This window comes from Coregonus clupeaformis, chromosome 26 (genome assembly GCF_020615455.1).
Source record: "Coregonus clupeaformis isolate EN_2021a chromosome 26, ASM2061545v1, whole genome shotgun sequence".
NCBI lineage: Eukaryota > Metazoa > Chordata > Actinopteri > Salmoniformes > Salmonidae > Coregonus > Coregonus clupeaformis.
In genome coordinates, this window is record NC_059217.1 from 18,811,831 (window position 1) to 18,839,220 (window position 27,390).

At 42.7% G+C, this 27,390-nt stretch overlaps 1 protein-coding gene across 2 annotated transcripts in view; it reads right to left on the reverse strand.

Moving 5' to 3' along the window:
* Window positions 1–2,270: 2,270 nt before the first annotated feature.
* LOC121540467 (protein FAM102B-like) overlaps window positions 2,271–27,390 on the reverse strand; it is a 34,080-nt gene continuing 8,960 nt past the window's right edge. For both annotated transcript variants that reach the window (XM_041849351.1, XM_041849350.1), the window contains exons 2-11: window positions 24,127–24,247; window positions 23,930–23,959; window positions 21,931–22,047; window positions 19,278–19,324; window positions 16,159–16,253; window positions 12,782–12,880; window positions 9,841–10,153; window positions 6,466–6,602; window positions 5,648–5,717; window positions 2,271–3,738 (exon numbers count right to left, since the gene is read on the reverse strand). In XM_041849351.1, the coding sequence (XP_041705285.1) occupies window positions 3,696–3,738; window positions 5,648–5,717; window positions 6,466–6,602; window positions 9,841–10,153; window positions 12,782–12,880; window positions 16,159–16,253; window positions 19,278–19,324; window positions 21,931–22,047; window positions 23,930–23,959; window positions 24,127–24,247 (1,072 nt within the window). In that variant the 3' untranslated portion in view covers window positions 2,271–3,695. The remainder of the gene's footprint in view (window positions 3,739–5,647; window positions 5,718–6,465; window positions 6,603–9,840; window positions 10,154–12,781; window positions 12,881–16,158; window positions 16,254–19,277; window positions 19,325–21,930; window positions 22,048–23,929; window positions 23,960–24,126; window positions 24,248–27,390) is intronic.

Here is a 27,390-nt window from a genome sequence, read left to right on the forward strand (position 1 = left end):
TATTTTAATCAAATCATCAACAGTGCATGGTACACAGGAAAAGCATACAGTACACTTGGTAAGGAAGCAAATGTTGATCAAAAAGACAGGTCTGCTACTGAGAACACGGGACACTGTCGACACTGACAGTCACTTTTACAGGAGGATACAGGTTATAGCTCCTTAGTACACAGCTTCACAGAAGAGAAAAATAAACCATGTTTGTTTGTTACAACATGTTAGATACCGACTGAGATGAGGAACGGAAACAAACTTAGGCTACCTGTCTAGCAAAGGTACTGAAACAGATTTGACTGAAGAAACATAGTTAACAGGTTTCTACTCAAGAGGAAGAGGGTTTGCCTTGCTCAGGATACAATTCTCATATTATTCGTTTTTATCATGTTCTGGATCATCAGTTCTGTTTTTGCCTCAAATGAGGTAAATGATGGCACAACAAATCAATTATAATAATAATAATTTGGGGGGTGCTTATATTTGTCCTGTTCCAAACAATAGAAATGTTTAGTTTTTTGGCATATCCCAACTCCCCCGAGACACCCGCAGGGAGTGGAGTCACGGCCAGGGTCGCCATTGTACAGCGCACCTGGAGCAATTAGGGTTAAGTGCCTTGCTCAAGGGCACAGTGACAGATTATTTTTTTTTACCTTGTCGGTTCCGGTGTTCGAACCAGCAACCTTTCAGTTACTGGCCCAACGATCTAACCTAGAGGCTACCTGCCGCCCCTATTTTCACACAGGTGGTTGTGCTCTTCTTACACAAACGTACAGATGTAACAAACCTTGCACCACAACACTGTAGTTCAAACAGATGTGATTGTGGAACCACGTGGAATTGTTTTCAAGCTTTGTTTTAGAACTATTTAACTTGCTGAAAAAAAATACAAAAATCATACAAACAATATACGTGCAGATAGACATCTACACGAACAGAAATAAAACAGATTCATTCACAGTTAAAATACCATACATTGAAGACACACACTTGTGCAGAAATCAGCAAATACAGTATAATAAAGGTCAGTTAACCTCTAGTATGGCTTTAGACAGGAGACACTGAGATGATCACATACAATACATGTACACTATCAGTCAAAAGTTTAGACACCTAGTCATTCAAGGGTTTTTCTATATTTTACTTTTTTTTTTTACATTGTAGAATAATATTGAAGACATCAAAACTATGAAATAACACATATGGAATCACGTAGTAACCAAAAAAGTGTTAAACAAATCAAAATATATTTTATATTTGAGATTCTTCAAATAGCCACCCTTTGCCTTGATGACAGCTTTGCACACTTGGCATTGCCTCAACCAGCAGTCGTGAAAACCATCAAGCGCTATGATGAAACTGGCTCTCATGAGGACCGCCACAGGAATGGAAGACCCAGAGTTACCTCTGCCTCAGAAATTGCAGCCCAAATAAATGCTTCATAGAGTTCAAGTAACAGACACATCTCAACATCAACTGTTCAGAGGGGACTGTGTGAGTCAGGCCTTCATGGTTGAATTGCTGCAAAGAAACCACTACTAAAGGTCACCAATAAGAAGAAGAGACCTGCTTGGGCCAAGAAACACGAGCAATGGACATTAGACAGGTGGAAATGTGTCCTTTGGTCTGGAGTCCAAATTTGGAGATTTTTGGTTCAAACCGTTGTGGCTTTGTGAGACGTGGTGTGGGTGAACGGATGATCTCCGCATGTGTAGTTCCCACCGTAAAGCATGGAGGAGGTGTTATGGTGTGGGGGTGCTTGCTGGTGACACTGTGTGATTTATTTAGAATTCAAGGCATGGCTACCACAGCATTCTGCAGCGATACGCCATCCCATCTGGTTTGGGCTTAGTGGGACTATCATTTGTTTTTCAACAGGACAATGACCTAACACACCTCCAGGCTGTGTAAGGGCTATTTTACCAAGAAGGAGAGTGATGGAGTGCTGCATCAGATGACCTGGCCTCCACAATCCCCCGACCTCAACCAAATTGAGATGGTTTGGGATGAGTCGGACGGCAGAGTGAAGGAAACGCAGCCAACAAGTGCTCAGCATATATAATGGGAACTCCTTCAAGACTGTTGGAAAAGACTTCCAGGTGAAGCTGGTTGAGAGAATGCCAAGAGTGTGCAAAGCTGTCATCAAGGCAAAGGGTGGCTATATGAAGAATCTCAAATATAAAATATATTTTGATTTGTTTAAAACTATTTTGGTTACTACATGATTCCATATGTGTTATTCATAGTTTTGATGTCTTCACTATTATTCTAAAATGTAAAAAATAGCATAAATTAAGAAAACCCCTTGAATGAGTAGGTGTGTCCATACTTTTGACTGGTACAGTATGTACGCCATTATATATCTTAACTTACTTTCTGAACATGTATTCTTATTTCCATTTAGTGAAACAAACCGATTAACAAGATTCATCATCACAAAATCATGTAGTGTATACACATTTCTTTCAATGTCAGTTTAAGAACCGTATATGTCATCGACATAGTAGACTATATTCAAGACGTAGGCTCAATCCATTAAATAGTTCATAGACAACAAATAGCAGAGTCATCACCAGCCTAATCTAATGTAAAGCCTGGCATTTTGTCAAAAAAACATATCATCATAACAAGTGTATACAATGGCAGTATAATTGTTGACAACTTGTCCTTTAGCCAATATCTTTACCTACATATGGAACTACGTACTGTACCTACATCAGTTTGGCAAGAAGAATCACAACTGTTGACTTCCATCCGTTTCTAAACAGCACTCATCGATCGCTGCAAAAAAAGAGCCATCCGGATTGGAACCCTGATATTCTAACCTGAGAGTCTGCTTCTTTCAGAAGAGCTAAAAACAAGCTTGACCTCACTCAGAGCTTCTCCCCTCTTCCGCTCTATCAATTTTTTTCCCAGCAAGTGTATAAAAAGGGCAGAGAGGTTATATTCTGAGGTGGTCTCTATTTTTGCCAGTAATGAGATCAGTTCCCACTCAGACCACAGCAGAGCATGGTCACCTTCAGTACAGAGTCTATAACCTGCAGTCTCACTCCCAGCCCTCAGCCCTGTATACTGCAGGATTGTTGTAGCCTTACTATTATTACAACAGAAGTGTCTAACACTTTACCAGAGAATATAGGCACGCATACACAAACACACACACACAGAAATGCAAACACGCACACACGTACACGCACACACACACACCTAAAACACCTTTTAGCAGCTTATTGGTGGACATAAAAGTTTAAATCCAAAATTAAAAGGCAGTTCCAAATAAAAAGCGACATAGTTGAAAAACAAAAGGAATGAAAACTGGGAACTAGTTTAAACTAGGGAATGTATTGAAAAGGCATCATCCTCCCCTCCTCTTCAGCAAAAGCTTCCTTCATTCTGGCGACAAACACAGAACCAATCCACTTTCATCTTTGAACTCCAGTTGAAAAGGTCAGGTTTACCTATAAAACATCCCACTCCAGATGTTCTTCTTGACTTTACTGAGCTAGTAGCTAATCTAACATGGGACTACAGACAGTGCACATAGTCTGTACGAACACCAGAAGAAGCTTTTGCAGTCAATTTCTGACACAGGCCAGTTCATTTGGATAAAATGTGCTTGCTGAAATTAAAGAGAGATAAAAACCATCGATCATTCTTTTGGACTTCAGCTGTGCCACTCCTCTTCCTGGTGGAGTTTAGGCCTAACGCTTAATCACCACCTGTTCATATGCTCCGGCACCAACCCTAAAACAGGACACATGAGCAAATCACAATCCATCATCTAAGTACCTGAGTGAGGAGTGAATGTGGGTTAAATAATAAGCATTTTATGTAATAAATGTATTTATACATTAATATACACCACCAGTCAAAAGTTTGGACACACCTACTCATTCAAGGGTTTTTCTTTATGTTTACTATTTTCTACATTGTAGAATAATAGTGAAGACATCAAAACTATGAATTAACACATATGGAATCATGTAGTAACCAAAAAAGTGTTAAACAAATCAAAATATATTTTATATTTGAGATTCTTCAAATAGCCGCCCTTTGCCTTGATGACAGCTTTGCACACTCTTGGCATTCTCTCAACCAGCTTCATGAGGTAGTCACCTGGAATGCATTTCAATTAACAGGTGTGCCTTCTTAAAAGTTAATTTGTGGAATTCCTCTCCTTTTTAATGCGTTTGAACCAATCAGTTGTGTTGTGACAAGTTAGGGGTGATATACAGAAGATAGCCCTATTTGGTAAAAGACCAAGTCCATATTATGGCAAGAACAGCTCAAATAAGCAAAGAAAAAACGACAGTCCATCATTACTTTAAGACATGAAGGTCAGTCAATACGGAAAATGTGAAGAACTTTGAAAGTTCCTTCAAGTGCAGTCGCAAAAACCATCAAGCGCTATGATGAAACTGGCTCTCATGAGGACCTCCACAGGAATGGAAGACCCAGAGTTACCTCTGCTGCAGAGGATAAGTTCATTAGAGTTACCAGCCTCAGAAATTGCAGCCCAAATAAATGCTTCACAGAGTTCAAGTAACAGAAACATCAACATCAACTGTTCAGAGGGGACTGTGTGAATATTTGTTTATTTTTTATTATTAATAATTATTTGTATTTTTTTGTCATTTAGCAGACGCTCTTATCCAGAGCGACTTACAGGAGCAATTAGGGTTAAGTGCCTTGCTCAAGGGCACATCGACAGATTTTTCACCTAGTCGGCTCGGGGATTAGAACCAGCGACCTTTCGGTTACTGGCACAACGCTCTTACCCACTAAGCTACCTGCCTTCATGGTCGAATTGCTGCAAAGAAACAACTACTAAAGGACACCAATAAGAAGAAGAGACCTGCTTGGGCCAAAAAACACACGCAATGGACATTAGACCGGTGGAAATGTGTCCTTTGGTCTGGAGTCCAAATTGGAGATTTTTGGTTCCAACCGCCGTGGCTTTGTGAGACGCGGTGTGGGTGAACGGATGATATCTGCATGTGTAGTTCCCACCGTAAAGCATGGAGGAGGTGGTGTTATGGTGTGGGGGTGCTTTGCTGGTGACACCGTCTGTGATTTATTTAGAATTCAAGGCACACTTAACCAGCATGGCTCCCACAGCATTCTGCAGCGATACACCATCCCATCTGGTTTGGGCTTAGTGGGACTATCATTTGTTTTTCAACAGGACAATGACCCAACACACCTCCAGGCTGCGTAAGGGCCATTTTACCAAGAATGAGAGTGATGGAGTGCTGCATCAGATGACCTGGCCTCCACAATCCCCTGACCTCAACCCAATTGAGATGGTTTGGGATGAGTCGGACGGCAGAGTGAAGGAAAAGCAGCTAACAAGTGCTCAGCATGTGGGAACTCCTTCAAGACTGTTGGAAAAGCATTCCAGGTGAAGCTGGTTGAGAGAATGCCAAGAGTGTGCAAAGCGGTCATAAAGGCAAAGGGTGGCTATTTGAAGAATCTCAAATATAAAATATATTTTGATTTGTTTAACACCTTTTTGGTCTTCACTATTATTCTACGATGTAAAACATAAAGAAAAACCCTTGAATGAGTAGGTGTGTCCAAACTTTTGACTGGTAGTGTATGTGATCCTATTTTAAAGTTGCTTCATTGTGTGTGTAACTCTGTTAAAGGCTACCTGGTAGGCAGGTGATGGCTTCCAAGGGCAGTGCTACCTCCGGGACCAACAAACAACCGCAGGCCTTCCTCTGAAACACACACAGCTTTGAGTGGCATTTGTGATGAAACAGCTTTTACTTATTTAGCAGATGGAACACCAACACTCCTCATAAGGAGAGGCAGGTTGCTAGGCAATCTAAAAAATAATCCAGTATTGACTGGAGCATTCTGCTTTCTGTAGAGGACAAGGGGAACCTTGAAGAGTATCAGGGATACATTCCTTCCTCTGTAGAGATTCATTAACACATGCTGATAGAAACTCCATCAACCCCTACTGCATAGGTTACGCTCCCACACCCACACAACCATAGTAAGAATCTGCTCCACATTACTGAGGTCACTAAGGTGGAGGCAACTGCATTACAACCCTTTTGTATTGACAATTGTCCAAGTAACATTTATACAGTAATGTGAATAAAGAAGTTACTGGGATGGAATACAAATGAATGTGTAATATACCTTAATACATTCCAATACCACAGGTCTTTACAAACATGCTTTCAACATTAATTTCAGACCCATCATTCTAGAGGTAGAAGTGCTCCAAAAGTTGTAAGTCTACCTCTAAGATCAAAACTGGATTGGTCTCAGACTAGGTGTGCACCTCTAGAAGTGGCTCTACCAAAACTGTAACCTGGCCCGACTGTCTGTGGTCTCCATGGTTTTACCTTCATGGCTGTAGTCCAGCAGGCTGGGGGTGAAGTCCTGGCTCTGCAGGACCTTCTACACTATAACCTGTCCTGACTAGGTCTGTGGTTTCCATGGTTAGTTAGTTACCTTCATGGCTGGAGTCCAGCATGTTGGGGGTGAAGTCCTGACCCTGGAGGATCTTCTCAACCACGTCATCAGCATCCACTCGAGAAGCCTCCACCCTCATCATTTGACCCTCCATCGAACACTGCTTCACCAGGTGCCTGATGGGACATACAGGATCAAGTTAAAACACATACGATCACATTACAACACCAGGATACATGCACTACCTCTTCAGAAAATAAGTTCAGGTGTTATCTTATCTGTGTGAAATGAGTGATGCTGGGAATGTTGTGTAACAAGAGAGACTGGTCCAATAAGTCAGAAATGTCATTGACATACAGTGCAGTACAGAGCGGCAGGTAAGCTAGCGGCAAAGAGCGTTGGGCCAGTAAACGAAAGGTCGCTGGTTTGAATCCCCAGCCGATTAGGTGAACAATCTGTAAATGTGCCCTTAAGCAAGGCACTTAACCCTAATAGCTCCTGTAAGTCGCTCTGGATAAGAGCGTCTGCTAAATATAGGGCTGTACCCGACCAACAAAAATCTTGGTTGACCTAGAGTCTGTTCTTTTGACCAATCAATTGGTCGAAATTTTTAAACGTGTATTTTTCCATATATAGACACACCCTGTGTTATAATAAAATCAACTATATTATGCACTGAGTTGGTCTGATGCTTTAAGTGCACTGCTTGATGAAATCATTAAGACACGACTCAGAGGGATCCAGAGATCAAGATAACCTTGTTCCCGAACCTACCCTCCTTCCCAACCCAACGCGGGAGAAAACACTCACTGAAGATTCAGTTGAGCACATTGGAGAGCACCACTGCAGCGCTTATGGCAGGAGTGGGGAAGTGTGTGCTACAGAAACATTAATATTTGGCATGGCAGAAGGCTGCCGGAAGAGAGAACGCCATTTGATTTTGATTTGATTATTGTTCCCTTCCCATTCCCTTTTCCCCAAAACCTTTGAATTGTAAACTTATAGGGAGTAAACCCAAACATTTATTTTTCAACTGCAATCTTGATTCAAGTCTCCTGACTATACACCACAGGCCTATACTTTTATTTGACCACAACAACAAGGTAACAACTTTATAATGGCTATTTCATGGTAGTGAATCTGAATTAAACATACAGTAGCCTAGGTTAAAACAGCCAAAGCCTATGCTAAGAATATCACTGACTCCAAACACGAATAGCCTATGTCTCTCAAATATGATATATTGCAAAACAAATAAAAATTATCATAGAGCCTATAAAATAAAGAGTAGATGGTTTAAGGAAGCATATATATTTTTTTAAATTATTAAGAACATAACAAATTGAACAAACAATAAAATTGTACTTAATTAAAATAAATGACAAACAGCAGCAGTTACTGCCAGTAGGCCTAGTATTCAATCAACATAGTTGAACAGTATTACAGTAAATATATTATCAACATACCTGAACATTGAACAGTAAATTCATTATGTTTAATAACAAACAAAATAAATGAATAACAAACTAGCCTAAATGAAGAGTTGGAGCCTATCACAACAGTAGGCTAGGCTATTTAAACCGCCTTCAACAGCAGCTTTTAACTCTAATGCTGAACATAAAATGGTTTGTATAGTCCCAGGCTACCAGAAAAACATGAGCATAGGCTATTGCACAATTCCAAACATTTAGCAGCCTGCATAATACGTTTATCATCTCTCTATCTGTCAACTGTATTGGACTGGCCTACTTACTCACACTGAATAGCCATAGCCTACATCCCTAAGCTTTTCAAGTTATGAGACAGGAACACCAAATTTGTCAACATTTTCAGGAAGGTAGCTCCTCATTTTATTGACTATAAACCCTGCCTTGGAAAAGATACACTGATGGAGAGGAGGTATTTAGCTGCTCTGGCCAGCTTCGGATACCTGTCCTCGTATTTTCCCCACCAAGCTAGCGGTCCCGCGTAGACTTTCGTTCTATTTCTTCTTTGCTATCCCCTTGATCCTCTTTCTCTCCATTATCTCCACACATGAGCATCTCCATCTCCCGCTCCTTGTCAGTTTTCTTCTTTTTTTTTGTGCGGGTTCCTCCTCTTCGTCTCCTTAAGCGGGCTCTGGCTCGTCTGGCTGCGCCGCGCTCAAACGGTCGGCCAGCTGGGACACGTTGATGTAGGCGTTGTCTTGTTTTGCATCGTCAACGAACGAAAGCAGCTTGAAGCGTCGGTCTATGACTGCTGCTTGGACATATAGACTACTCTCAAGTAGTCGGTCGTTGAGCTGCCATCTTTTTTCAGTTTCCCCCACCAGCTTTGTTTTTAGACTCTTAGTGGTGTGGCTGTCGTCCTCCACTACGGCCAAGTGGCAGCGTTTCAAGCCAGCATGGGTATGGATGCAGATAAGGATGTGTTGTCCTCCTCGGACAGCAACTCAGTCAGGGTGACCATCGGCTTCAGCACATTCTAAATGTCCTCTGCCATGTTCCATTGCGTTGTGGTGAGATCAAGCACATCTGACTCCTTTTACGTCTGCCCATTCCTCTTCCTGCTCCAATATATCTGCACACAAAACCATGCTTGTGCTATTGTCATGTACCACAGCGACCCTTTTACATCCTGGGATTTCGTATGCAACGGCAACTTCCCCAAATCTCTGCAAAATGTTGGCTGCGGTGCGATTCTCCTCCATTTATTTTGTCTCCAGCACAAGACACTGCAGTTTCCAGGCCTCAGTAATGAAATGTGCATTGACGGTCATGTAACACTCCATTCTCAGTGAGGTCCACATGTCGGTTGTAAAACTTACTGCCCGACTGTTTTTGATAGACTCCAAAACCCTTGTGTTATCATATTTCGCAGTCAAAGCATGCAAAATAGTTTCTCTCTTGGGAACTGTGTAACCAGGCACCAAGATGTATCATCATCATCATCATCTTAAACCCCACGCACTCTGTCAGGTTGACGGGCCTCATGTTCAAGGCAATGAAGTCCACGATACCATCGGTTATCTCTCTTTTTCTTTTTTCGGAGATGGGGGGCTTCAGGTCCAAGGTGGTTTGGGTTAAACCTGAGCTAGCAGTGGAGGCGCTCGTGCTGCACTAATTTGCAGCCTAATTTGGCTTAATGATATAAGACCACTCGACTAAAGAAATCTCGGTCGACCAACAGCCTATCGAATAAACAATCAACCAGTCGACTAATTGGGGTCAGCCCTAGCTAAATGACTAAAATGTTAAATGTAATGTACTCTTGCTGCCTTAGGCTCAATTTCTTTTGTCTCAGCACAGCAGCTTGATCAGGTGTGAGTTTGTCAATTTATTTATCCTTTGTTTAATCAACATGAGGTTACAGAATACATTTCTTAAAGCTAGCATTAGCATTAAGATCGTGATCAGGGAAGTCTCTCAGTCTCACCTGTTGAGGCGTTCGCTGGATGAGGCACTCTTCACCGGGGTGCCTTTACAGGAACTAGTGGTGCTAGTGGCAGTGGGGTGTTCAGTACGGGCTGTGCAGGCCGAAGCCCCAGCAGTAGGGGGAATCATCCCCATCCTGGCTTCCCGGTCTCCTCTCTCCCTATCCCTGCTCTCCCTCTGGTCCCTGCTGTCCCTATTGTCGTCGCTGGGCTCTGGGATGCTGGCGATGCCGGTGGAGGCACTGCCCACAGAGGTGTTCCTGCGGTGGGTACACTCTGACAGGCTGGATGAGCGGGAGTGACCCGTGCTGTAGCCTAGAGGGGGGTGGTCAGGTGCACACAGGGGTCAGGGCAAAGAGGTTAGTTTGAGGCAGCAGACTAGCATTCAGACACATTCAAATTGTCAATAAGATCAGTATGAACATAAAGGCATAGCTGCGTGCATACATTCACAAACACACAAAGCACAGACTCACAACCTTGCATATACACACACACCATTGCAATTATTTCATTTATAATATCACAACTGTGCAATCAATCATTCACGATTCTTCATTTTAACCAACATTTTACAAAGCAGTTTTTTGTAAAGGAAGAGGCAGTTAGGACTCAGAGTGGTGCAGATTGAAGCCTTGCAGCGTAATCAAGCAGCAGAGGGACGGACGCTAGCCTAGCGCCCACACATTTACATGGTATTCATGTCGGCAGGAAACTTAATGCAAAGACACTGTGGTCTCAATGTGACGCTAGCTAGTTAGGCTACGGTGAAGAGAACGAACCTTCCACATACTACACTCTCAACAGGGTCACTACCAACCAACCACTGTAACAAAACACGTGGAAAGGATATGTGTGTCTGAAATGTCTCAAAACAAACAGCTTTAAAACCAACCCTCCAAACTATGAAGAAAATGGAATATTGTACATCTACTCTACAGACTTTTCTCTTGCTTTAATGTTCGTAGGAAGCTACCTCCTTAGCGATGGTAGGAGGGGGTTTATCAGAGTGAGTTGGCCATTGAGTAAACTCCTCACCTCCTTACAGACCCTTCATTATAGGGGATCTGATCTACCTGTGACAGGAGCATGGGGGCATGTCAGGGTGAAAACGTACTAGTCAGTGGTGGAATGGAGATAAAAGGAGAATGGTTGGAGTGATCGAGCTGCCTGAGCGCTTTCCTTTTAGAGGTGGAGTAACAATAATGTATTCAACTTTTATAGCGCTATTCATTATATAAAATAAATGTTAAAGTGCTGTAAAGCAACAACCAAAAACAAGCAATTAAATAAAATAAAAACATTAAGACGGTCAAGAGCCTGAAGGTTGAGAAAGTTAATGGATTCATTGAGGTCAGCAGAGGGAGGAGGTAGTCAAAGGGGAGAGCCGGGAGCAGGCAGGCAGCATGCAGCATGTTGTCATCTCACCATTCACACCGTCTGTGGCTTCGTAGTAGGACTCAGTCAAATGAAGTTAAGAGTTCCGTACTAGCCACTGGACTATTAGCTAGCTACTCTTCACTACTACCAAAATGCAGCACACATTTGGGCGATGCTATGGCAGTCACGAGGCGCCAGAAAGCACACCAGACTTCAATAGTAATTCAGGAGAAGCCTTCTAACCAGGCCCCAGTGTCCGGGCTGGAGCATGAAGTCACACGCTCTGCTGGTCGGCTACTGCGTAACAACCTAGCGGTGCCAAAAGCCCTGGTCTGCCCTAGAAAGCCTATGTAAATTACGATTACCAGAACGGCCAAAGAAAAACAATTTAGCCACCCGTTTTGGCCTGAAAATGTGTTTATTATGATCAAGTTCGATCCCCACGGTGAATTATTTTAAAGTTCGCTTCAAATCATGATATTTCAATAAATAGTGATCCATTCTGACAACTACATTTGTCGTCACACAGGACCACGTGCTGACACAGACCAATCACGGGCCGGCAGGCTACGAGGAAGCTCCATGGTTGACTCTCTCAAGCAGGATGAAAACGACTACGTCGACGATGATCCTTTGCTTGTTACGGACACTTTCATCATGATAGCAATGTTTTGGTGCCATTCAGCCCCATTCAGCAATATGGCAGGCTTTAAATTAAAATACTTCCGTCTTCATGCGCCATGGGTTTTTCCCATAGGAATACGTGGATGATGTCAGCGCTTGTCTATGCTTATAACTTAGTTCTCCATACAGTCATGGTCATCTCTGTACACCTCTGTATTTGGGCTTCTCTCCATCCTTAACCTCCGGACAGTTGGCATAATCGAGTCAAAACATTGCATGCTAGCCAGCTAACTAGCCATAAACCAACCGCCAACTTCAGTCTTGAAAACACGCTGTATTCAAACTATTCAGACTATAATTAGCTAAATCAATAGTTAATTCATAAACAAAACGTTTGTAGGGGAAAATGCTATAAAAAATATTTACAAAAAATGTACAAGAGCTCTCTGCCTAGGCGACCTCACGGCAACATGTCAAAAAAAAAAAAAAACACTATGAGAGACAATATCATGACGCTCACGTAACTAACTGGCCAGACAGACAGACAGCCAGAACGTATGCGTGTCTGGTTATGGGATACTGATGTAGAATACTCTTTTTAATTAGAGAGAGAGATTAGAGACAGAAGTAAACTAGGTTAGGGTGAAGCACTGCACAGACACAAAGCATGCAAAGATTCAAGTGAATAGTGAAGCAAAATTCCCCCTTAGACTGCATTTAGTAAGTGCAAAAAAAAGAACATAGCAGAAAAACATGCAATAGGCATAGAAGGAAAATATGATACAATAGCTGAGCTGAATGTAAGCAAGTAATGAGGCTTACTGAGACTTTTGAAAGATGACTAGTTGTGTTGTATGTTAGCATGGGTGAGATACACAAGATATAGATCCCCACGGTACATGTTGTATATATTTTACATTGCATGTAAGTAGAGCCTACCTGACGCTTTAGACTGCTGACTAGCGTAGCTGGACGTTCGGGAATGGCGGGATCCCCCAAGTTCATCGGAACCAGAGGAACACTTTCCTTCCCGGCTCTCTGTCAAATTTTAAAAACAGGAGATAGGAGTTGGGAATGGGTTGAGAGTGGACTGGGATTACAGTAATATTCCTATTATAGTATTCAGAGTGAAGAGATGAACTAGGGCCAGCCCACTGTGAAAGCATCCAAACAGACAATAGTGAAGTGGAAACCTATATGTGGTCCATAGTAGTCTGTCATCCCTTTATCAACACAACTTCTATCAAATCCCTTTCACACTGTGGACGTCACACACACACACAGAAGCTTGTTCCTATTTTTAACCAATAACCATGTGAGAGTCTACCCCCTGGAGTTGGCGGCGGAGAGATCGGAGAGAGAAGCAAAGAACCAGCCTGAATTATACATGAAAGAGCAGTGCTTTCTGAAGCCTCCTGGGGATGAGAGCACACAACACTGCACAAACAGAGAGGGAGAGAAAGAGGGAGAGAGGGAAAGAGAGAGGGGAGAGAAGAGGAGAAGAATGGTCTCTTCTATACATGTTAGATATGACACGTGCACAGAATGACAGAGACAGATTCACATTCCTGTATCAGGTGAGGCTTGTATTGGATTAAAGATTGAGGAAATCAAATTATGTGCAGGTTATACAGCCATTCAGTCTGCCATTCCATTATGACTGGAGTGACTCAACAAGAGGAGATTTTTATTAGTACAGAACAAAATCATCTGAAGTTACTGCAGCCAGGGAGAAAAATAGACTTTGATCAATCACATTAATCAACCACAGAGACTGAGGAACGATGTTCAGTAACGAATGCTCCATATACAGTAATTTATATACAAGAACTCTAGGTGTTCTTCACTCCAGGTCTGTATTTACTGAGAGGCATGCAGCTTAGTAGCTGGCAGGGTTTCTTTACACCAATGAGGCTTAATTGTCAAACAGAAGAAGAAGCGCCTTGATTAATAGGCCTATACTCTTGCCTCTGATTTGCTGTGGGATTATTTAAGATATTCTTTGAAGAGGTGGGGTTTCAGATGTTTTCGGAAGATGGGCAGGGATTCTGCTGTCCTAGCTTCAGGGGGAAGCTGGTTCCACCATTGGGGTGCCAGGACAGAGAACAGCTTTGACTAGGCTAAGCGGGAGCTGCCCTCCCATATGGGTGGGAGGGCCAAGAGACCAGAGGTGGCAGTACGGAGTACTCGGTTGGGGTGTATGGTTTGAGCATAGCCTGATGGTAGGGAGGGGGCAGTTCCTCTTGCTGATCCGTAGGCAAGTACCCATGGTCGTGTAGTGGATGTGAGCTTCGACTGGAAGCCAGTGGAGTGTGCGGAGGAGTGGGGTGACATGGGAGAACTTGGGAAGGTTGAACACCAGGCGGGCTGCAGCGTTCTGGATAAGTTGCAGGGGTTTGATGGTACAAGCTTGGAGCCCAGCCTTCAGCGAGTTGCCTGGATTAGGACCTGCACCTCTTCCTGTGTGAGGTAGGGTCGTACTCTACAGATGTTGTAGAGCATGAACCTGCAGGAGCGAGTCACTGCTTTGATATTCGCAGAGAACGACATGGTGTTGTCCAGGGTCATGCCAAGGTTCTTTGCACTCTGGGAGGGGGACACCGTGGAGTTGTCACCCGTGATGGAGAGGTCTTAGAGAGGGCAGGCCTTCCCTGGGAGGAAGAGCAGCTCAGTCTCTGTCGAGGTTGAACTTGAGGTGGTGGGCCAACATCCAAGCTGAGATATCTGCCAGGCACCCAGAGTTGCGTGTCGCCACCTGGGTGTCAGAAGTGGGGAAGGAGAAAAGTAGTTGAGTGTCATCCGCATAGCAATGATAGGAGAGACCATGTGAGGATATGACAGAGCCGAGTGACTTGGTGTATAAAAGAGTAGAGGGCCTAGAACCGAGCCCTGGGGGACACCAGTAGTGAGAGTACATGGTGCAGACACAAATAATCTCCACGTCACCTGGTAGGAGTGGCCTGCCAGGTAGGATGCATTCCAAGACTGTGCAGAGCCTGAGATGACTAGCCCTGAGAGGGTGGAGAGGAGGATCTGATGGTTCACGGTGTCAAAGGCAGCGGATAGATCTAGGAGGATGAGAACAGAGGAGAGAGTCAGCTTTGGCAGTGCAGAGAGACTCCGTGACACAGATGGGAGCAGTCTTGGTTGAGTGACCCATCTTGAAGCCTGACTGGTTAGGGTCAAGAAGATCATTCTGAAAGAGATAGCGAGAGAGTTGGTCAGAGACAGAACGCTCAAGTGTTTTGGAAAGAAAAGAAAGAAGGGATATCGTTCTGTCGTTTTTTTTCATCAGATGGGTAGAGTGTTGGTTTCTTGAGGAGGGAAGAAACTCTGGCTATTTTGAAGCCAGTGGTCAGAGATGAGTTGATGAGGGAAGTGAGGAACGGGAGAAGGTCTCCAGAGAAGGGAGGAGGGTATGGGGTCGAACAGGCAGGTTGTTTTCTAGGGTTAGCGTTTTTTGTGATAGAAAGTGGCTTTAGCAGTGGATACAGAGGAAGAGAAGGTAGAGAGGAGGGAGTGAAAGCATGATAGGTCCTCCGGAAGTCCTTTATCACTCAGCTGCCCGCAGCCCTGTTCACTCAGCCACGGAGCAATGAGTCACTCAGCCACGGAGCGGGAGGGGAGGGCCGAGCCAGTCGGGAGAAAAGGGGACAGTGCGAGTCATAGGATGCGGAAGGGGAGGAGAGTAGGGTTGAAGGGGCAGAATCAGGAGACAGGAGGGAGAATGATTTAGCAGAAGGGAGAGATTATAGGATAGTAAAGGAGAGAGTAGTGGGAGAGAGAGAGGGAAGATTGTGATGGTGTATGACCATCTGTGTAGGGGCTGAGTGGCTAGGGTTGGAGGAGAGGGAGACAAACAAAGTAGTGATCAGAGACCTGGAGGGGGGCTGCAGTGAGATTAGTAGGCGAACATTCTCTAGTAAATATGAAGTCAAGCGTATTGCCTGCCTTGTGAGTGGGAGGGGACTTCGAAAGAGTGAGGTCAAAAGACGCAAGGAGGGAAAGAAAGGTGGAAAGATATGAATCGAAGAGCGGTGAACCATAGTCAGGAAATTAGCTTATGAAGGTGTCAAGCTCATTGAGGAACTCGCTAAGGGCACCTGATAAATGACAATGTAAAGCCTGAGTGGACAAGTGACAGCATGGAATTCAAATGACATACAGTATCTGACATTTGCCAGACTGTTTGTTAAAAGCTGCTATATTCATGATGCACTCCAAGACCTGCACTGAGGAACACTAACTGATTCATATAAACCCACTGTGGTGAGAGCTGTGGGAGCAGAAGAGCAGTAAAGAGTAGTTAATCTTACCCATGAAGGCCTTCTGAGTGTCCCCTCCCTTCCTCTCCTGCAGAAGGCTCTCTGCATCTCGCTGGACGCCGATGAATGTGCCTGTGGACGGAGGCCTGTGGAAGACAAACATGGGGGGCTGGTTCATGCACAGCAACACAAATGACTGAAAATATGATTATGGAAAGCGTTGTAAGTATTTGTCAGCACCATCACTACATGCAAGTGGTGTTTAATGAAAGCTCGGTCAATGATTTGCTCTGGTGCTGAGTGTTTTCATTGCTCATATAAACATCTTGGCAAAGACAGTCTCATCTGCCCAACGCAATAGCACATTTGGGGGTCATCTCCTGCTCCAGGGACAGTTGGCATTCCTTGAGATGTTCCAACACAGACTATGGCTGAAGAACATATTAATTTCCACCCTTTATCCCTAATCCACCCTGGCCTCTTAAGCCCCTCTGCCCCACCCCATCACCCCACTCTTCTCAAAGGTGCCTAAGTAGAGTATCAGTCAGTCAGGCAAGCTCAGGCATCCCTGTGACACTGGGTGTGTGTTCTCAAAATAGACGGAATCAACTTCAAACTCACCCAGACGCCCTAGAGACAGTGAGACTATAGACCTACCCTGGATGTTAGTCCGCTGTTCTAGCCTCAAACTGAATGATGCCGTGTGGTGTGGTACTTGGTCAGCTAACTCAGCAACTCATCACCCCATCCCTTATCTACTCTAGTTTAGCTTACACAGACACAGCTGCTGGGTGCCATCCTCCTCACGTTCTTGGAACCGCTCCCACACCAACGTCTACACAGGCCAAAATGTCCAAAATGTCCCTGTGTTAGTGTCGTGGGGGCGTGCGGGACCTTCCTTGGTGAGCATGTCCCTTGCTCCTGTCACAACTTTATCACATGTAAAAGGTTTGAACACCCCCTCTCCTGGGGGCCAGTTTTATGACTGGTCATAAATTCCTTGCAGAAACGTTCTTTTCCGTGCCATGCAGTATTGGGAGAGGGAATTTGCCTGTGAGACAAAGGAAGTATTTCCACCAAGACTCCAACATCCAAAAGTGGATAATGAAACAATATTCCTACTTAAAAGAATTTGGGAAATGGTCAGTGGCGACTTAAAGAACAATCATGTCAAATTCGTTACTATGTTGTGAGGTCATGAAAGACGGTGGAACAACATAACTGTATCTCTGGGGGTGTACACTTCCCAGTTATGAGGTTTGCATCTAATTGTTGTATAAAACAAATGATTAAGTATAATAATACTTTTGTGAAGATAACAATGTGATTTTAGCATTCTAGATGAGATTATTGTTTCCATATTGATTTGTTCTCAGTCAGTGGCCACGCCCAGATGAGCACAAACATGATGAAACGCCCCCTTTTCTACTCAAGTATAAAACCCATCGTGACGAAATTCACCTCAGACCAAGTAGATTACGGTATAAGCCGGATGTTGCAAATGGTTGAATTTCTACCAGACCAGGAAGTGTGAAGCTGAAGCTACACGGCTTAAAATGGTTGACACTCTACAGACCAGCCGACATGCAGCGCGAACTGAATATGGCAAAAATATGAAACTCTGAAACTGTCAACCTCTACACGAGGTGAAGAAGACAACACACTAGACCTTATCATCTCAGCCTGCAGCTGGCATGTATAGTCATCTAGAGAACTTTCACAAAAAGACACGAGTTGGGAAGGACAATCCCTCTCAGACAACCATTGGTACGTCTGAAGTATCTATTCTAACATATCAACTCTACGAACTACAGGGTACGCTGAAGTATATAATCTAACCACCACTAAGACCAGAAACTCTACCAAGGACATTGGGATCTCTGGTGGGCAAACCAGAGTCCTACATCATCAACTCAACTATCGAAGACAGCTACACGTAAATACATGTTGCATTTCTAATCTGAATGAGCGGTTATTAGGGTGCATAAGTATTATGATTACTGTGAGCGTAGTCTCCAAAGTAACAACGATAGTTTGAATCTCTGTCTCTCCCTTCCATCCTGGCCCTCCTTCTACCCAAGCATTCATGCTATTGTTAGTCCAGTCCACTAGGGACCTGTTCTCATTGTATTACATTAGTAATCAATAACCTGTGTGTGTGTTTGTATTCTGTGTTATTATTTAATTAGTTAGTAAATAAATAATTAAGCCAATTTGTGTATTGCTGATTCATCAATAAGGTTAGGGTTCTTTCAGGTTCAAGGATTATGCGACGTTCAGAATGAGACTGATAAGAGGTAATTATTTAATAAGTGACTGTTATCGATATATAACATCTATATATTCTAAGAGTTTAATTCGGGAGATGGTAACTCGTTAAACAACTTTTACCGTGGTTCCCCAAATTCCTAATGAGTTAATTGTTACATGATTAATTTAATCGAGTGACAATTAAACATAGTTAGTTGATTCGATAAATAACAGTCACCCTATTAATGAAAGTCACGTCACAACACTGTGCTGATCCCTGTGCTACACACTCCTCAAACAAACAGGCAAAGTCCTCAAGACCTGGAGCTTATTCAGAGGGATGCATCACAGAAATAACAGATAGATACGCAAGAACAGAAATGATTCTCTGCCATGTGCAAGTGGGAAATGTTCTCTCTGTGCAAGATTAGGCTACATTTCTATCTACAACATTCCAACCCATTGATTATGCCTTTGGTTTTAAACAATATGTGCAAACCTTTTCCTTCTGCTATACTTAACAGTATAACGTTTGATGGAACCTGAAATGTAGGACACTGAATGCTTAGTTTGAAATGATGTCATTTTCTCTCACATACAATCAGAATGACACCCATGTTTCTGCACTATATTTAATAAATAATATAGAAATCATTATCTTTGCTCAAACCCACCCCCACTACTGTAGCCTGTCAGAGAGAAGCAGGAAGGAATCCTTACTGCAGTGTAGGGGGGCGGATAAACATTGGTCTCAAAGGAAAATTCGATGCAAATCTGAATGCGTTTGCTGTAGAGCTAAGACGAGAAACCTCAATGCATCTTCTCCAATTGCATTTAAAAAATGTCTCCCATCTAGACAAGACCAAATCATAATGGGCCTTAGTTAAAAATGAAAAATATTGTGATGGCATGGCACTCACGTTTTAAAACAGGGGTCCCCGGACATCAGTTGTGTGCTGATGATAACCTGTTACAGTGAAAAATAAGTGTTTAAAGCTCTATTGACACTGACACACAACCTAGCCTGGTCCCAGATTTTTTTGGGTGGTGTCTTGCCAACTCCTATGGTGAATAACAATGAATATAGGAGTTGGCAAGACAGCACAAAGAAATCTGGGACCAGGCTAGACAAAAGCAGCTAAGACTGCTGTACTGTAATTCAGGGGTTCCCAACCTAGGTGGCGTGCCCCCTATAGGGCGTGCCAATGTTTGTGGGGGGCTTTCCTTGATTTGAGTGGATTATTATTATTTTTTTATACAATTCACGATTGCTTAAACCGATCTAAAACTATGTATAAATCTGCTAGAAACAAGCTGTAAAATGCGTGAGGATTTGGGGTACATGGGAATATCTTTGGTTTGTCTATGATATTCAGAAGCTGAGTTATGACCTTCTAAAGTCGAGGAGTCAAAGAAACTGTACTTTGCTTGGGAAGTAATCTAATACAATGTGACTCTGTCGCTATCAATTGATCTACCGTAAAACTTCAATTAAACGCTGAGTCTCAAATGGTCACTTGTCCCTTTTAATAGCCGGGCAATGGCAAACATTTCTGCAAATAAACACCTGTTTCTAATAAAGTGGCGGGTCTAAATGAAATATTTACGAGGTTACCATGGATTACCATGAATTGTTTACGAGGTGTACTGTTTGATTTATAACATTTAAAAAATTCAGTACTGACTCGATTTTTTGGGGGCAATCATCTGTTTTTAATCGCCAGTATGAAACTGCTAGCCATTGGCTGCTAACAGCTGAGAACTGCTAGCTAACTGGCATGCAAAAAAAAAGTCAACAACTTCGGGAGTACAGACCCCTAGAAATCGACCGATCGCCCTCTAGTAGAACTGTTGAAAATGCACAATCAAAGAGGAGAATAATTCTGTCAAGGAATGTTTTATTTTATTATTTTAATAAAAAATATTTAGGCATACTAAGACAAAAGCAGGTAGCTTAGTGGTTAAGAGCATTCTGCCAGTAACCGAAAGGTCGCTGGTTCTAATCCCCGAGCCGACTAGGTGAAAAATCTGTCGATGTGCCCTTGAGCAAGGCATTTAACCCTAATTGCTCCTGTAAGTCGCTCTGGATAAGAGCGTCTGCTAAATGACTAATTATTTTATTATTATTATTATTATTATAAAAGAAACATGACAGTGTGTAAATGGTAGCACATCAGTGCAGGAAATGAAGAAATTGATTAAAATGCTGGAAGTGAATGCTGGAATTAAAACAATTAACTAGGCAATTAAGCAAAAGCTGCGTGCATTAAGGAAATAGACGCCTGGCTCAAATAGAAGCCTGTCTCTAATAATGGCCTGTTGTGTTCAGTGATTTAAGCAAAAAAACGCCCAGGCTATTAAAGGAAAACTCCACCCAAAAACGATATTTTGGTATTTCTTTCATTAGTCCATTGCTGATATAGTCCCAAAATGTCAGCAATCAAGTTTTCAAAATATATAACTATCAAAATACAGAAAAACAGCCGGTATGATGTATTTTGCATCATATGATTTTGAATGATTCTGTATTTCTATATTTTGATGCAAAATGCATCATACCGGCTGTATTATACATCTTGAAAACTTGATTGGGACTATATCAACAATGGACTAATGAAACAAATACCAAAAGATAGTTTTTGGATGGAATTTACCTATATTAAAATTTTACGGTATTCACTTTCTGTAAAAGAGAATATGCGCTCTGAGTGTAAATAGACATTAGCAACACCTGCTCTTTCCATAGCAGACTGACCAGGTGAATACAGGTTAAAGCTATGATCCCTTATTGATGTCACCTGATAAATCCACTTCAATCTGTGTAGAAGGGGAGGAGAGAGGTTAAAGAAGGATTTTTAAGCCTTGAGACAATTGAGACATGGATTGTGTATGTGTGCCATTCAGAGGGTGAATGGGCAAGACAAAACATTTAAGGCCTTTGAACAGGGTATGGTAGTAGGTGCCAGGCGCACCGGTTTGAGTGTGTCAAGGACTGCAACGCTGCTGTTTTGCAGTCAACAGTTTCCCGTGTGTATCAAGAATGGTCCACCACCTAAAGGACATCCAGCCAACTTGACACAACTGTGGGAAGCATTGGAGTCAACATGGGCCAGCATCCCTGTCGAACGCTTTCGACACCTTTTAGAGTCCATGCCACGAGGAATTGAGGCTGTTCTGGGTGCAACTCATTATTAGGAAGGTATTCCTAATGTTTTGTACACTCAGTGTATAATTAAATTGAGGGTTCATATAAATTATCATAATAAAACTTATTTGCTAGTGGAATAACATTTGAGGAAATCGGGTCTAGACTTCCATATCCATTATTAAATAGCCCATCTAAAATATGTAATGAGTCTTGTTAAACTACGTACAATTGCTGGAAATGTGCTCCAAAACAACGAAATGTTCCTAGGTCCGTCAAGTTAAACAAAATAATACAAGCTGGTGCTGTATTCAATATAGGCCATCTCAATAAACACTAACCCCCCCCAAAAAAGGGGAAGTTACTTAGAAAAGAAGGTAGGGAACCTCTGCTGTAATTGATAGAAACCCATCTCTCCCCATCAGTACCTTTAGTATGGAGTTGTCCTGCCGGGTGTTCTTGGTGTCGTAACCTTCCAGTAGACATCTGCGCGTCGTGTTCCCAGAACCAGCAAACTCAGCCAGGTTCAGGTCTGCAAAGCCAAGCTGGGGAGAGAGGATCAGGTTAACTTCCAGACAGAGCTGCAGGGTGGTGTTGTGTGCTGTGTTGTTTTTCTCTACCCTACGAGTCTCTTCCTGTACCTCAACCTTTCAGTGTCTCTATAGAGAAACCAGAGGAAGAACAGTAGCCTAATACATGTTCTTGCCTTATTGATTTAAACTTCTAGGAGAAGAAAGAAAAACCTAAGTTACTATTTTTAGTCTCTGGAGGGTCAACTTTAATTGGATATACCAGCCCCACAAAAAAACCACAACAAAGAGCCTACGCAAAGCCCTCCCTCTGTCAATCAGAAACTTCTTCCAGTGTCTGCCTGCCAGCTGAAAATCTTTGCCAGTGTGTGTGTGTAGGCTACCTGCCCCTCCCCCTCTAAAGCATAGGCTACTGTAGACGTTACAAGCATAATTCAGAAGATAGGGAGAGATTTTTTATTAGGGAGGGAGATTTTTTTATTAGAGAAGAATGGATTTACTTTTTCAATGCTAGTTAGGGATACTATAGTTAGCACATTTCACATTGGATATATTAACTACAAGAAATAAGACGTGTTTTTAATTCTGGTGCCCCTCTGCACAGACAAGCTGGTTAGCTAGCAAGCTCTGGTCCAACGTTAAGCCAACTCTGAAGTTCAAAAGACATTCATAGTTCCTTCATACAAGCTGCTCCTCCATAGGTATAATTCTGTGGACCTAATTCAGATAATGCATGTAATCACAAGATGCCCAGCCAAGCCTCCTCCTCCACCCTCTCTCGCTCTCTCCCCACCCGTAAAATTTCAGTTGCATCTCACGCCCTACACTTGTCTTTCCATCACGCATGTAAACAACTATAGCTTGCCCACTCCATAGCGAGCTGCTCTATCCGCACTGATTGTTGAAGTAATTGAATGTTGAGCTAAATGTAAAAAAAATAAAAAATAATTCAGAAGTTTAAAAAGGAACAGAAAGGAACAATATAAACCTGTACTTTTTGGGGGGTTCGAACCGGTTCAGAACTTTCTTTCGCTGGTCGGAAGAGTGGAACGGAACGAAAACAATAATTGTTCTGTTCAGAACGAAACCCCTGGTCATGAGTGCATTCAGGTGCGTGTTCCACGGCTAATTCTGTTCACAATACGACAGACATAGGCTCATACTGTTCAGAACAACCCAGTGTATAAAGCCATGTCATTCTTGTAACTTTAAATTAAACATGGCGATCATAACAGTTGATACTGTAAATGACATGAGTTTTAATAACATGGAAATGTGAAGTGCACATTTGGACTCACGGGTGTGTGGTTTGCTTGTATGACATCAAAGTGGTGTTTATTATAATCCTCAACATCTCATATTTAAGAGCACATCGAGTCCTCTTGACTTACAGCATTCCCCTCACTCAGAAAATGAAAAATGAAAAGTAGCCAAATTACTAGGAAGGAAGGGGCATCTACCTTTTGCTTGTGGTGCTCACGTTTAAAGCGTCTGTCAGTTGAATCCCATACAACGTTGCAAAACTGAGACCCTTAGCTCTGACGTCATGTATAGAATGTTACTGTAAAGCCACTGTGTTACAATTTATGAGCATATCAGAATCTGCCAAATTATTAACCTTAATATGGGCTGGAGTGTAGTGTTAAATCATGTTTTTCACTTCCTGAAAGTGTGCATGAGATAATGTTTGAATGTTAAATACTTCACAACTAAAGCAAATAATTTACTGTGTACCAAAGGCACACAGCATTAATACATTAACGTATGACACCAACTCTCTACTTGTAGGCAGAGAGAGCCATCTGTTCACTAAGCAGAGATGATTCAATGCAACTAGCTATTTGTTTGAAAAGAAAGCAAGGGGAGTGTTAAAAGGAATCCATCTCTGAAACAGTACCTTTGCATACGTCTTCCCACCCTTCAGTTCCTATCAAATAAGAGTGAAATCATAAAATCATTTGTTAACAGTGACAATGAAGGAAATAGACAACTTGCAGCTACCAGTAAACTTTAGAGGCAGGCCTTATGCCAATCTATGTAGCAACATTTATAGGAACAGAATAGACAGGTTGAATAGGAGTCTGAGGTCCATACCTTCCTGACAGACACACGACACACACAGGGGTCCAGCACGCCCGTCCCAGCAGTGGCACTCATTTTACAGGGGAAGGAGAAGCTCTTCTTCCAGCACACACAGTTAGCATGGACCGGCTCCCTGTAGGGAGAAACCAATAAAAAGAGTCACATATTAATACACAGTACACGATATCAGTGTCTCCCTGGAATGTCATAAACAGCAGCACAAAAAACTGTTTCACACACATACTACATGCAAGCGAGGCTACTCGAAACTTATTAGGATAGGGTTGAACTTGACAATCCTAGTCCACTACAGAGGGATCGTTTTATCTTAAAGGCTGTCTGTCATGGTAAATAGTGTTGAGCGATTAACCAAAATCCCCCCCCCCTTTATTAAACAACTAATTGAACGACGACGGTTCAATAACTAGAATTCCATTTAGGTCTGTTTTTTTGTGAGCCCAACGCGCCGTTTCTCTAGAGAGAAATCAAATCATTCACGAGATAAATCATGTCAAGAACTATGTGGGACACTGGGTTGAACGGAGTAGTAGCTTTCATTAAGTAAATATTCAACCTAGTTCAGCGCAGAAATGTGGTAATTAACTACAATGACCATAATCCATTGCATCTATTCTTTCCGGTTCGGACAGAGACGTATTCACTTTTACGTTAGGTTAGATACACACAGACAGCATGAGAGAGGAATGTACACGTCGATGAGAGGGATAGAGACAGCTTGTGAAAGTATGCCTTATCTACTTTAAAGAACTAGTAAAATTATTTTGTCAGACAACTCTGCAGCATACTTAGGCAAGCTAGTCTAGCTAAAAAGGATGACTAAAGACAGTACAGTATGGGGAGCACAGAGATAACTTTAGATGGTCTGGCTGGCTGGCTGCTACTGCCTGAGCAGAGATGAGATGACTAAGGAATGAAAAATTATAAAGTCATCAAATAAAAACTAAGTAATATATACTACTAAAACATTGTATTATTTCATAGTAATTTCCTATTTTTCTATTAATGTCTACCCAATGTGGACCTGACAGAGATAATGGAATACTTTCAATATTTTGGCAATTGAATGTTCAGTATTTTTATGTCATTATTTCATAATGCATTTTCTGTTTAAAAAAAATTTAGAAACTGAAAAGTGTGATAATTTTTAAAGAAAAAAATACACCTTTCCAGAAATAAGTCTCTCACTGTTGCCGCTTGCTACAGACCCCCCTCAGCCCCCAGCTGTGCCCTGGACACCATATGTGAATTGATTGCCCTCCATTTATCCTCAGAGTTCGTACTGCTTGGTGACCTAAATTGGGATATGCTTGACACCCCGGCCATCCTACAATCCAAACTAGATGCCCTCAAACTCACACAAATTATCAACGAACCTACCAGGTACAACCCTAAATCCATAAACATGGGTACCCTCATAGATATCATCCTGACTAACTTACCCTCTAAATACACCTCCGCTGTCTTCAACCAGGATCTCAGTGATCACTGCCTTATTTCCTTGCGTCCGTAACGGGTCCGCGGTTAAAACGACCACCCCTCATCACTGTCAAACACTAAGAACAGATATAGCCCCTGGTTCTCCTCAGACTTGACTGCACTTGACCAGCACAAAAACATCCTGTGGCGTACTGCATCAGCATCAAATAGCCCCCGCAATATGCAACTTTTCAGGGAAGTTAGGAACCAATATACACAAGCAGTTAGGAAAGCAAAGGCTAACTTTTTCAAACAGAAATTTGCATCCTGTAGCACTAACTCCAAAAAGTTTTCGGACACTGTAAAGTCCATGGAGAATAAGAGCACTTCCTCCCAGCTGCCCACTGCACTGAGGCTAGGAAACACCATCACCACCGATAAATCTACAATAATCGAGAATTTCAACAAGCATTTTGCTACGGCTGGCCATGCGTTCCACCTGGCTACCACTACCCCGGCCACCAGCTCTGCACCCTCCGCTGCAACTTGCCCATGCCCCCCCTGCTTCTCCTTCACACAAATTCAGACAGCTGATGTTCTGAAAGAGCTGCACAATCTGGACCCTTTCTTTCTAAAACTAGCCGCCGAAATTGTAGTAATAGGGGTTGCGACAATTTCGGCGGCTAGTTTTAGAAAGAAAGGGTCCAGATTGTGCAGCTCTTTCAGAACATCAGCTGTCTGAATTTGTGTGAAGGAGAAGCAGGGGGGGCATGGGCAAGTTGCCTGTTCAACCTCTCTTTCGTAACGTCTGAGATCCCCAGAGATTGGAAAGCTGCCGCGGTCATCCCCCTCTTCAAAGGGGGTGACACTCTAGATCCAAACTGTTACAGACCTATATCCATCCTGCCCTGCCTTTCGAAAGTTTTTGAAAGCCAAGTTAACAAACAGATCACCGACCATTTCGAATCCCACTGTACCTTCTCCGCTATGCAATCCGGTTTCCGAGCTGGTCATGGGTGCACTTCAGCCACGCTCAAGGTCCTAAACGACATTATAACCGCGATCGATAAGACAGTACTGTGCAGCCATCTTCATCGACCTGACCAAGGCTTTCGACTCTGTCAACCAGCGCATTCTTATTGGAAGACTAAATAGCCTTGGTTTCTCAAATGACTGGCTAGCTATGACAATCAGTTTGTATTGCTCGTACTGTATGGGTTGGGAATTACAGTTCATTGTTTAGCTAGCTAGTTACATGTCTAAACAAAGGACTCCACTTCGCCAGATGATTACATGACCCATCAAGTTAGCTAGGTGTGTCTGGGGGTGATTACGACCATCTATTGTATTTCATGAACATGTGTACATGTCTAGACAATAGTGACCCATCCACTTAGCTAGATGTGGCTGGGGGGTGATTATAGAATTTCTTTCACATGTCCAATCAATTCAAGATTGTCTGGGTAGGAATCATCTAATAATTATAAAATATTTATACAATATCTGGATACTTACTATTTTTGATATTGCTACTAATTTTGTGATATCCAATTGCAATCTTGTCTCATCGCTGCAACTCCCTAACGGGATTGGGAGAGGCGAAGGTCGAGTCATGCGTCCCCCGAAACATGACACGCCAAACCGTGCTTCATAACACCCACGCTCTTAACCCGGAAGCCAGCCGCACCCATGTGTCGGAGGAAACACTGTTCAACTGACGACCGAAGTCAGCATGCAGGCGCCCAGCCCGCCACAAGGTGTCGCTAGAGCGCGATGAGCCTACTTTCACCACTTTTAGTCTTGAAATCTTTTCTCAAAAGTGAGGTTACAAGTTTATCA